General features: G+C 39.8%; 1 protein-coding gene across 1 annotated transcript in view; it reads right to left on the reverse strand.

Annotated features, from left to right (window-relative positions):
* The window catches only part of CSMD1 (CUB and Sushi multiple domains 1), a 1,753,937-nt gene that overhangs the window by 343,996 nt on the left and 1,396,365 nt on the right, over positions 1-13,576 (reverse strand). Inside the window, exon 21 of the mRNA XM_060234944.1 lies at positions 9,049-9,237. Coding sequence (XP_060090927.1) covers positions 9,049-9,237 — 189 coding nt within the window. The remainder of the gene's footprint in view (positions 1-9,048; positions 9,238-13,576) is intronic.

Genomic DNA, 13,576 nt, shown 5'->3' on the forward strand with positions numbered 1-13,576 from the left:
TCTTTTTTTTAAAAAAAGTCAAAATTAGCAAGGTTTTAGGACAATGAAGGTATCAGTGCAGAGATATGCTAGTAAAGGAGGAGAAATATTCTGTCCTCTCCAAGATTGTCTGTGGAGCTTAGGCTGTATGGCTTTACTTTAAACATTACTGGTTACTTTTAAGTAAATCCATATAAATTACACCAATCCAGTAGCCTTCTTTAATTTTTTACTCATCATTTTGAGATCTGTAGTACCTTTTCATTTTTAAGATTTGTAGGACCAGCTGTTATGGAAACCAATGAGGCCACTGAATTAATCAGAGATCTCTATTTGATTTGGTAGATTAAGCCAAAATTCTGACAAGACAGAGGTTATCTGGGTTAGTAGAAAGGCAGACCAGAAACTCAAGATTTCTCCTGTCTTTTGTGGAGTTATAGGAATCGCTGTGTAAGAATGCTGATTTACACAGAGGTCATCTTCAAATACTCGGTGACTGTTGGCTCAAACTGTTTTTGCCCAACTTCATTTGGTTAATCAACTGAGTCCATCCCCTAGTTCAGTCTGATCTAGCAAAGTGACTGGACTATTGCTATGTGCTCTACTTGGGACTATAGCTGAAGTGTATTTGAAAGCTGCAGTTGGTACAGACTGCTATGGCTAGACTGCTGACTGGGTTCAACCATCAGGAGTAGATGACCCTAATATTACACCAATCACACTGGCTACCAATCCTCTCTTGAGCCCGATTCAAGGATTGATTTACATGGTTGGGAACCAAGGTATATCTTATACCCAGACATTCTTGCCAGGGAATTAAGATTGCAGGGAGAGGACTTCCTGACTGTCCTATCACAGAAGCTTGTCTGTTGAGCACATGAGAGAGTAGCTTTTTGGTGGCAGCCCCATGATTATGGAACAACATCCAGTGGGAGGTGCACCTGGCCTCCTGACTGTTAATCTTCAGGAGGCAGTTGATAGTTTTATTTAGGACTGCAGTCAACTGATTTAGATTTCATTTATTGGCAGTCCCAATTGTAGTTTTTACACTGTGACCTTTTATGCATTTTTATAATTGTTTTATTTATATTGTTTTAATGTGTTATTTTATAATAGTGTAGGCTGCCTTGAGTTTCATGAAAGAGAAAGGCAGCTAATAAATGTGTGTCTGTGTGTGTGTCGATAGATGATAGATGAAGAAGAGGAAGAGGAAGGAAGATGATAGATAGATAGATAGATAGATAGATAGATAGATAGATAGATAGATGACAGACAGACAGACAGACAGACAGACAGACAGACAGACAGACAGATAGATAGATAGATAGATAGATAGATAGATAGATAGATAGATAGATAGATAGATAGATAGATAGGGCTTATTTTCTATAGGCTGCTGTAGCTCTGGGCAGACTGGTTAAGAACATGACACATTTTCGTTTAAGCACTTACATAATTATAGGGCTTTTCTGAAGGTTATTTTTTTCCGCTCAGGTATGGCCCCGTAACTGTTTTGATTTATCCTGATTTTCACCTGCATTTTCATTTTTGTGCCTTTAGTTTTCACTTCAGTTTTGTCCCTCCAAACCCCCCCCCCCCCGGCACTTTGTTTCTTCTGGGTTTTTTGAAACCACTTTTACCACAACATTTTTTGGAAGCCATTTTTTACCTTTTCCCTCATGCATAATGTTTCTGCCAATTTTATTTGTCATGTCTACTCCCACCCATATCCAGACCACTTTTTGATTATTGGGTTGTGCTAGTCAAACCACTCTGTCTTCTCCTCTCCACTCTAAAGATGTGTGGTTCCATTTTCTCCCTAAAATTTTGATATATTGCTAAAGCATTGTTACAACAAACTAAGTCTCTAATTTCTTTCCTTGCAGATATATGTCTTTTTAAAATTTCCACAAGGGAAGTACAGAGAGATTTACTTTAAAAAAATAGAAAAAGGAAAGCTGGGAATTTGGAGAATCTGCTAAGTCTACTGTTACAGCACTCTAATAATGTATCAATATTTCATGGCCTTCTTTATAAAGTAGTACTGTGACACTACTGATGACAGCAACCTCCCTTGAAAATCCTCATCATTGAAGGCATACGCAAAAGAAATTAAACTGACTCCACAACTGTGAAAAGCTAGAGGGAGGGCAGACATGCAAAAGAACTTCCAAATTGATTCCAGTGTTTATGGATCAACTGCCAAGAAAATCAGGGATATGTTAAATGTGCAGAAAAAGATGTGAGTAATTGTGCTGATTTAATTTAATACTAATGGGGATTAAATAAAATATTGAGTGAAGAATTTTATCTTTAAAGGGTGTCTATCAGTGAAACAGTAAGTTTCTGTACCAGGTGGATCTCTAGCCTCACAATGCAGTTCACTAACCCTATGACCAGTTCAGAAGCAAGGCTGTATGCTAGGAATTTCCACTACATGGATAACTGAAAGTGCTTAGGGCATCAGTATTTACATGAAACTGTTATTAAAAGAACTAGCTCACTTTATCACTACTTCATCTTGTCTTGTATTTTCAGATAGCAGGTTACTGTTTCATTCCTATTTTCCTGCTATTATTATCCCTCTTATCATGACTCTACAGTAGGCATGGGCATGAATTGAAGTACAAACTGCGATTCTTGCTAAAGACGGCTGATTCGTGGTTCATTATGAATTGGTTCAGCAAATGGTGATGAGCACAAAATAAAAATGAAATGACTTGTTTTGGGCTGGTTTGTCTGTGTTGTTATCGGCGGGGTATCCCCCTCGTGTGCCATGACATGCCTGGGGTGATGATGTCACCCAGAATTGATGTTATCATGCCAGGCACATTGCCAGGGGAATGTTCTATCACTCAGAAAAAACTCTAAGGTTATCATAGAGTTTTTCCCAAAAAAGATAGAGCACCCCTTGGCAATGTGCCCAGCATGATAATGTCACTTCCAGGTGACATCATCGAGCCAGGCACATCATGGCACACCTGTGCTTCCTAATTCTCTAGGAGGCTGTTCCACACCTTCCCAAACTGAACAAACAAACAAATTGTTCAGGAATTGAACCACCAAATTGGGTAACCCAACGAACCACCATTTTTGCTTTCCATGCCCATCCCTTCTCTACAGAATAAAGCAAAACATACAAGCAATGGCAATCCCCTTGTGTTAAAAAAACTGACACATCGTGGCTCAAAACAGCTTTGAAGAATCGACCTAACAAGTAATACTTTGTCAGCGAACAGCTCCAAGGAGAACTATCTTGCATGTTAGCATTTGTTTTCAATTTAAGCTATTATGATCAAATAAGGCAGTTTATATTAAATATTATTACTGCAATGAATTTTTTCAGTACTGTATATCAGATCAGGTACATGGTTGGAAAGCTCTTTCTGGTCCAAAAGGGGCACACAGAAAATTAGCAACATTCTTGACAGGGTAAAGAAATAATGTAAATAAACTACTAGTGTACAAACCTAGTGGGAAATTTGCTCTGAAGTCAGACGCAGTGAACAACACCTTTTTTAAAAAGTAAAAATAAAAGAAAGGCTATGGACATCAAAAATTACAAAACCATAGCCAATTCAGAAATGCTCCATAGAGGGGTATCTACTAATTCGTTGGAAATGATTCTGTGGTTTTAAAGAATACTGTAAAAAGAAGCAACATACTGTTCTCGAGGTAGAGCAAAAAAAAGATCTACATTCTTATAAGACAGAGGCTTTTTGCTTTGGATTTGATCTAATATTTTTTTCTTGGTGGAAAATGCAGTGATTAATAAAAGCCCTATAGCAAAAGAGAGCTATATTGTGAATGAATCAATCTTTAGGCTAAAAATAGAATATTCAAATTAAATTATTGCTCAGTACTTCCTTTCAGTCAAAACAATTCATCTGATTCTATCTCTCCTGTTCTAAACGGCAAAAAATCCTAGGACTATCTACATTCCAAGTCATCTATTTTAAAATTATGTGAACCAAAGAAATCTGCAGCATCTTTCTCAATGGCTTTGATAATGCCATGTCTTCACTTGGTGTAATAAGCCATTTTGAATGACATAGACCCACATCCCATTGTTTAAGACAGCAATTAAGAGTTCTAGGAGAGGTTCATTTAAATCCCAAAATGAGATTGTATTTTCAGCAGCAAAGGTTCAGATGGCATGCCTAGTAAGCCTCCTTCAATATGCAGTATTAAATGCATTCAACACACAAAAGGAAAAGTTTTGTCATATTCCCCCCAATCATGAATGGTACCAAAAGGATGGTATTGAAAATAAAGTGGGGGGTGGGCAACCTCTTCAACCTCCTCAGATTTAGGCACCAGTTCATAACAGATTTGTTCCTTGTAGTCAATACGACATGAGAATATGAAATACCCACATCACACATCAGATGTTAAGTGTACACATCTGAGCTTTTTGCGTACTCTTTCCTGGGCCAGCATGTAAACATACAAAACCAGAGCAGGATTAAAAGTTTGTACATAAGAACATATGAAGACCCTGTTGGGTCAGACTGGTGGTACATCCTGCCCAGCACCCTGTTTCACAGTGGCCAACCAGCTGCTCTGGAGGGCCAACAGAGGCAAAGCCCCTCCCCCAATTCCTCCTACCAGTAGGTTTCAAAGGTTTACTGTCCCTGAATACAGAGGTACCTTTTACCCACCATGGTTAGCAGCCTTTGATAGATTTATCCTCCATGAATATATCTAATCCCTTTTTAAATGTATCTAACCTCCTTTGCCATGAGTACACCCCACTGGCAGTGAAGTATATAATATAATTACACATCAAGTAAAGAAGAATTTACTTTTAACTGACCTGTACTTGTCCTGTATTATCAATTTCATTGGCTATTCCCAAGTTCTAGTATTAGAACACACATCCTCAAAATTCCTTTCTGAGACTTGGAGCTACACTATTACGTCATATAGATCACAGAAAAGTTCATCTTGTACCATTTCAGACTTCAGGATTACATCTCTGAATGCTCAACAAATTTCTACATGTAGAAAATTAACGCATTAGTGTAAAATACTGTATTCTAGCTGCCTCTTGAAGTCCTGGATTTTGATATATATATTCACTGAATATGACTTTTTTTTTTTAACATGGAAGACTATGACCCCACACCTGCAATCTGAAATGAAACAATCCCAGAAAGACCCAATAATGTGATTGTTATATAATTCAGCTCTGATAAACATGCAACTATATTACAAGGATCTGCTCACTTCTTTTCTACCAACTGAATATTTCAGATCAACTATGCTATACTTGGGTCCTCCCAAATAAGTCTAAGATGTCATTTAATTGTATTCCAGGCTAATTCAAATTCTGTTAATAGTGTGCAGAAATGACTTACAAAGAAACCCACATTAATGTTTTCATTAAAACCAAGAATATATTTCAGCAAAGGAGAAAAAAAAATTAACTGTGAGGTACCCTGTAATCTGAATACATAGTACTCTTTTATTTAACTAAGCATTGTGGTTCATCTGTACCTGACTTTATTTTAGGGATAATCCTCAGAGATGAATGCCAACTGCTGTAATCTAGAAGCAGAATGCAGAATCAATTTAACTATGAAATTAAATAATTTTGAAACTGTTTCTGTAAAGTATTGGAACAGCTTTGTCTTGAGACCAGATAGATAATAAGCTGAAAAGCACTTTTAAAAAGTCAAACAGAGCACTGGGCAGGGAATTATATTCAAAACAGGGAACAGCTGATGCATATCAGAAATTCAAATTAAAGGAGTTCTGTCAGGAGAGAAGTGCAGTTTTTATGATGCCTCTTTCATATGCCTGACATTTGGAACAAAGCCTTTGCCCAGCTTTCAGAGACCTTTTTATTATCTTTTTAATAAAATAGCCTGCAAACAAACATTTGTATAGGAATACATAATGATTCATCCAATGAATATCAGGGCCAAACAATATTAATTTCCTAGGGATAAACAATATTAATTTCCTACGCTGCAAAAAGACACCCCTTTAAAAAGTGGGCAGACTAATAAACCAAGTTTAGTCATATGTTGTTCTTTGTCTTTGTAGCCATCTGTCTATCACATTTTAATCCCATGCCTTCTACAAATAAATGCCTATAAGGTATGCAACAAACACTCTGGAAGAATCTATACAAGCCCACTGCACAAGCCCAGGTTGATGTTTATTTTAAGTCTGCATGACTTACGAAAAGTATTGTTTATTTACAATATAACAGTTGGATAATCCGCCACTATTTACTGGATTCAGTAAACAACACTGCCATCCTGAACAAGTGTCAGCACATACCCCTCAGTAGGAGCCTATATTACCCTTCCCCAAATATTTTCAGCAAAAATTGTCAGCTTTCTTGCTGCCACAGCTGGGCTGTTGCAGGTTCCCTGTTGCAGAGCTGTTCATGAGGATGAGGCAAGATGCAGGCTGCCAGGTGCTCAGATGAAAGCAATTGGGACTTCTAATGTTGAGAAAAGCACTTCTATAGCACAGCAGACAGGAGACTCTGTATGTGAGCAACTTCTGGGTGCCAACATCCTGCTTACCAAGTAACATCCAGGATTCTTTGAAACACTGAAATAATGAGAGGTTCAAGGTCTTCCAGAGTAACTGAATGCAGACTAATGGAATTTTCTTGTGCTCTTGGAATTCACATTATTTGAGACTTGCATGTCTCTGAGGGGACAACATTTGTGCGCAAATTTATACCTTGAATAAAACTTTGGTGGTCTTAAAAATGCCACTGAAATTCAACATGGCTACCCCCTAAATCTGAGGGGTCAGTGAGGCACTTTGCTTTCTAGATAAAATTTGACATTTGTTCTGATGTAATATATTTGTTGGGTCCCACCAGCATGATTTCTAAGCAGCTGAATAGATTCAGATGGGCCGCCATGTTGCTCTGAAGTAATAGAACAAAGTTTGAATTTCAGTAGCACTTTTAAGACCAACAAAGTTTTATTCAAACTATAAGCTTCTTCTGAAGAAGAAATGTGCTTGCACATGAACTCTTATAGGCAGATCTATGTTCCACAATACAGCTATCACTGTTCTGTTTCCATTTAATTTATAGGTTTGGGAAGTTGTACACACATGTATATATTTGCAGGACCAGGACATTTTTAGCCTTCCCGAGGCAGAAAATAATACTTAGGATACTTTTTAACATATGGATGCAGTATTATGATTTTCTTTAATCGCCATATAGTTTCATAATGACTTAATATACTTAGCTTAAAACCACTATTAATAGCTTTAATAATACCAAACTAATGAAACAATCTCTCTACTGAAAGCTGAGAAACAAGCAACTAATTTTGACCTTATTGGAAAGGTAGCATGGGGGGGGGGGTGTTGGTGAAACAAAACAGAAAATCTTTCTAGTCTTTGGAATTAAATTAGGTAATAAAATGTAAAATGAAGGGTAAGTACTCTGAGGACCAACAATAGTCCTTAAAACTGTACTTGTTAGAGCCAATTAAATATGTTGCTGTGTGGTGAATAGATGCTCAGAAGCATACAGGATGGCCTCAGACCTGTAACAAGTAATCCACTGGGAGAAGTAAGCCACTGAAGATCTTCCAGTGAGTACCATATGCCCTTTATTTTAGACCACCCCCACCCACGATAAATAATGGAAAATTGGACTTGTTTTTAAATTCAATCTGAAGCCATATTTAATTGCTTCATCATCCAGCATATCTTGGCTTGGTGTGCAGTCTGTGTGGTAAAGTCATTTCTTGGATTTCATGACCGATTCAAAGAGCATGGAGAATACACATAATTGAACAGCAAAAGCAAGGCTGTAAAAAGATCTTTGATCTTTAGTGGTTTTAAAAAATGTGTTGCTGGCAGCTGCATTTTTCCCTTTGCAAATTATGTACAGAAATAGTTACTAAAAACTCTGAGGCTGTTTCAAATGATTAGAAGCCTAGCCCTGGCTAAAAGCCCTAGCTTTAATAGGACTTTTGAGTTTATATATAGCCTTGTGTGTTTGTAATGCATATTTCAGAAACATCTGTTTACTAATACATTATGGGATATGCAGCTTGGATCATCCTGTGTCCTATATAACACTCACGTGTTATGCAGATTGTCCTCAGTTCCAGCAAATGTGGTGTCCCAGTTCAGATCATGAGAGTGGTACATATGCAGGAGGGGTTTCATGTTCCCCATCATGTCACTTTACCAACCTGAAATGGTCTTGATGGGTGCTTGTTTGGCCCAACAGAGAATCTCACATGTATAAAATTTCATTATAATGGAATTCTTGTTTTCTTAAGTCATCTGCTCCAGCTGTAAATGTGCAGCAATAGGCTGCATGATGATATGGTTTTTACATTGTCGATCTGTTGGGAAGTTAGATTCAACACACACACCCCCCATCAAACTAACTAGTCAGTGCTATAGATATATTCCCTGTTCAATAACTGGAACTAATTTTGTAAGATGAAACAAAATCCTTTAAGAAACAAGATTGTATAAAATAGAACAGAAGCTGATTACTGAAAGCAGAACAAATATAAATTCACCAGACTGCAGCTGATTCCAGTTTTTGCCAAGTATCACAAAATGATCTAGGCTGCAAGGCTTAAAACCATGGAAAGACTATTTAGGATTATTATGCCCAAATGGATAATTTCTTTATTGTCAAAATCAGCAGAAAGATTTATGCCTCCATGCATAGTTCGATGTAAGTGTAGATTACCTCCCAATCAACGACCATTCCAATTGCATTTCACTGCCAGTTTCTGACTGCCAATATTGGTTACTAAATTCAGAATCAGAGTACATTGGCACAAGGACCTAGTCCTCATTTAAAATATGTAGTAGCGCACCATCCCTTCGAGACATATAAATATTATAATTTTAGGAACTGAATACAGCTATTACTATCAAATCTTTGTGCTACATTTTAAAACAAAGATCAAGAACTGCAGAACAGATGAGAAATAATTACTGTGTCAAAGTACTTTGGAAAGCTGTTATTTTACCCTCAGCATTAAGTGCTTCCTTGTTTTTCTCCCGCCCACCCCCACTGGATGAATGAAATGAAAGCATGTGACCACCTACCCACACACCTTGGCAGAGGTGCACTCCATACACGGCGGCCACCACCTAGGCACGTAAGCTTGCTTGCGCCTTCCAAACGATATCCAGGGAAGCAAGAGAATGTTAAGGAATCTCCAACCCCAAAATGAAATCCTATTCTTCGACTGAAGGCAGGAACACCAGGATCATCGCAGGGTTCCAGGTCGTATTCTTCAGACAGCACATCAAAAGCAAGGGAAAAAGATGAATGTCTCATTTTTGTTTTTAACGAATAGAACATAACTACATGTAATCACATATATTGTTTCCAGGAAAGACCATCTGTTCAAATCAGTTATAATGCATAGATGTTTCAGTATATTACATTCAAATATCCACTGGTCTAGTTCTGCTGCTTAGAGCCAAACTGAGTAAATGCATAGCAACTGGAGTTGCCAGCTCCCCCCTGGCCACCAAGAGGGGATGCGGGGTAGGGTTGCCAGATCCTGGTAGGGAACTCCTGAAGAGCTGAGGATGGAACCTAGGGAACCTAGGGACCACAGTGGGTTATAAGGCCACATAGTACACCCTCCAAAGCATCCATTTTCTCCAAGGGAACTGATCTCTGTAGTGTGGAGATGAGGTGGAATTCCAGGGGATCCCCAGGTCCCACCTGGAGGCTAGCATCCCTAATGGCAGCTACCAAAATTTACTTCCCTGTCATATATTTAAGTAAAACATACAACATGGCAATCTGCATTTTCCAGCAACTCTTGTCAAGAGATAACATGTTGAGACATCACAAAATGAAATTCTAATAGCCTCACACTTATTACAAAGCTTAAGATATTTGGCTATAAGAGAACATCCTTTCCCCCTGTCTTTTCTTAGATTAAATCAGAGCTATTTCCAACCATAGATTTTTCCCTGGCTGAAATATAGTATGCTCATGTTTTATTTGGGAGCTTCCATGTGGCATGATGGTATTTCTAAGCTCCTGGGGCTTTCCCTTTGCTCCAGCTTAAAGGGAAAATGGTGCACTGGCTGCCGGCAGAGCTTGTGAGTGAAAGTTCTTCTCACAACCAGTTTGGGGGATGGAGATGAGGCTTAGCACCAACTTCACTAAATTTGTGGCATTCCCCTTCCCCTTTTATTCCTTTTACAATTTTTGTTTGTTTGTTGTATAACAACTGTGACACAGCTTAGCTGTAAGCTGCAGTTCAGCAGTTGGGGGAAGAGTGTAATACTGGGCCCCGTGCTTCTATTAGCTGAGGGAAAGAGAACAAGTACAACATGGGTGCCTGTCTTTGTTTTTTGTTCTCTACTGGGACTAATACAACATGTCAAAAACAGAACACATGATGAAAGAAAGGAGTTGCAGCCTAGAGTCAGCATAGGGGATGTCACACAGCAGGGGACTGCCTCTGTGCCGAATCCGGAAGCTGCAGCTAGTGCAGAACGCGGCTGCCAGACTGTTGCTGGGGCTCCCAAAGTGGGAGCCGGGGCTGCGTGAACTGCACTGGCTGCCAGTTACATACCGGATTCGTTACAAAGTGCTGGTTATTACCTTTAAAGCCCTATATGGCCGAGGACCTGCCTACCTTAGGGACCGTCTCTCCCCGTATGAACCCCAGAGAGCACTGAGGTCAGCAGGGAACAACCTGCTGACCATCCCCGGGCCAAAAGAGGTAAAACTTCAAAGCACCCATACTCGGGCTTTCTCTGCTATGGCCCCACAGCTATGGAATCAGCTTCCAGAAGAAATGCGGGCCCTGCGGGACTTTGAACAGTTCCGCAGGGCCTGCAAGACCACCTTGTTCCAAATGGCCTTCACTGACTGAAACTGCTAAACTGCTAAGTAAACTTGCCAGCGATTATAGCACCAATATATTAATGTTTTTGTTTTTTAGAATTTTAATAGATTTTAATCAATTGTAGTTAAATTGTTATATACTGTACAATGTATGCATTAAGTTTTTGTTGTTAGCCGCCCTGAGCCACTTTGGCGGGGAGGGCGGGATACAAATAAAATGTGATGATGTGATGATGATGAGGGGACCAGGAAGGCCTGCTACTGGCTGCCACCAGTCTGGTAAGGGTCTGTAAGGGAGGATACAGAGCACCCAACCACTCTTGTATCTTTCTTTTTAGCAAAACCTTTTTTCCTGTGACCAAGGAGACATTAGGAACCAGGCAGTTAAACAACAACAATTTATTTACAGTGCTCAGACAATAAGTGGGTAATAAAAACTTTTAGTGTAACAGTGAAATCTAAAAACAGTAAAGGTTGGTGTAAAACAAAAAGAAAAGCCCTAACATGACAGGCTAAATGTTCCCTTTCCTAATACCCAAACTCACCCCCTGGTTAAGGGATCTCTCCTGCTGCCTTCTCTCCAGCACTCTTTGCCAGAGAGAACATACCCTGTCTGAGTCTTGGCCTTTTATGCTTTCCTCCCAGGTCTCACCCCTCTTGGGCTAGTTTTCCTTTCAAAACCTCTTCACCCAACCAGAGGGACAGAAGGGATCCTGGGAGATATAGGCCCCTGTATCTACTCATAGACAGTCTTCCTGCCCTCTAGGCCGCACTAGGCCTCAGATCATGACAAGGGGTAGTACATAAACACCTAATTGCTGCCAATGTGCACATAAGATCATGAGCACAAATGCACATGCCTCTGCCTGCATTTTTTTTTAATAACTGGACAGTGTGCTTCATGGTTGAGGCGCTGCAGTAATATAAATGCCTGATAGGGTTGCCAAGTCCAACTCAAGAAATATCTGGGGACTTTGGGGATGGAGCCAGGATACATTAGGGGTGAAGCCAAGATCAAGGCTGTGACAAGCATAACTGAACTCCAAAGGGAGTTCTGGCCATCACATTTAAAGGGTCGGCACACCTTTTCAATTCCTTCCTTCCATAGGAAATAATGAAGGATAGGGGCACCTTTTTGGGCTCATAGAATTGGACCCCCTGGTCCAATCTTTTTGAAACTTGGGAGGTATTTTGGGGAGAGGCACTAAATGCTGTACTGAAAATTTTGTGCCTCTACCCCAAAAAGCAGTCCCCCCAGAGCCCCAGATACCCGCAGATCAATTCTCCATGATTTTCTATGGGAATAAATCTCCATAGGGAATAACAGAGTTCCCAGCAGAAATTTCCCTCCCCTCCCCCTGCTTTCTGACGACCCTGAAGCGGGGGGAGGGCCTTCAAACCGAGGGATCCCCTGCCCCCACCTGGGGATTGGCAACCCTAATGCCTGACCATCACCCAAGCATGTGGGGAAACTGCCACAGGGTGTGCAGTCTGGTCAGGCCTTCCTGCAACCGTTTAAATTGCTGCACTTAGAAGCATGCCAAGCCTCCACTGTGATCGCAGCCTAAGTCCTCAGGGCCAGATAAATTGCATTGAGGCGAGGGTAATAAACTTGTGGATGTAATTTCTGAGCCTCTGTCCATTATTTTTGAGAATTTTTGGAGATTAGGTGAGGTGCCAGAAGATTGGAGATAGGTAAATGTTGTCCCCATCTTCAAGAAGGGGGAAAAGTAGGATCAGGGTAACTATCAGTTTGTCAGCTTAATATCAATTGGGATAAATGTAAAGTTGTGCATTTAGGTAGGAAAAATGAAATGCATAATTACAGAATGAGGAAGACAGTAGTATGTGTGAAGAGGAACTAGGGGGTCTTAGCAGACAATACAGTGAACAAGAGTCAACAGTGTGATGTGGTTACTAAAAAGGCAAATGCAATTTTGGGCTCTATCAACAGAACTATAGTGTCCAGATCACCCAAAGTGATGGTATCATTTTATTCTGCTCTGGTTAGACTTCACCTACAGTATTGTGTTTAGTTTGAGACATCACAATTTAAGAAGGATATATTCAGGATGTCATGTATCCAGAGGAAGGCAAGGAAGATAGTGAGGCAGAGCTTTTTTGTAGAAAAAGCCCAGCAGGAACTTGTTTGCACATTAGGCCACACCCCTGATGTCACCATTGTGTCACACAGGGCTGAAAAGGCAGTTTCTCGGTTTCTAGAGGCCTCCTGGCAATTAGAATGATGAACAGCACAGGCATTTAGAACTTGACTTTCCTCTTTTCCTGTTTCTTAAGTAGCTCTGTATGACACTATACTGTGCCAAATCTTTTCGCAGGGCATCTGCCCAAAGACCTGTCACAATGGCATCTATTCCATTGACTCCCAGACCAAGGCCAGCTTTTGCCCAGAGTGAAACAAGTAATTGTGGCACAGCCCTAGCTTTATCCCATGAGTTACAGGTATAAAGTTTGCTGGAAGTCTCTGCTACACATTGATTAGTTAGCAGTCAAACATGTCTTGCACCATGTCATTTCAGTCAGATGGAATTTGCAATTTTCTTCAACAATTTCAAAAAGCGTCTATAGAAAACTCAATTTCAGCATTAGTAGTTTATGAAAATATAACTGATAATTCCGTGTGTGGATTAATTTGCATGCGCAGAATCATCTTACTGAACACTGGAACTGCAGCCTTTGAAAGTAAAGTCAAAATAACCCCTGCAGGATATTTTTTTTTTTTTATCCAGAGGAACT

The sequence above is a fragment of the Heteronotia binoei genome, chromosome 1, assembly GCF_032191835.1.
Source record: "Heteronotia binoei isolate CCM8104 ecotype False Entrance Well chromosome 1, APGP_CSIRO_Hbin_v1, whole genome shotgun sequence".
NCBI lineage: Eukaryota > Metazoa > Chordata > Lepidosauria > Squamata > Gekkonidae > Heteronotia > Heteronotia binoei.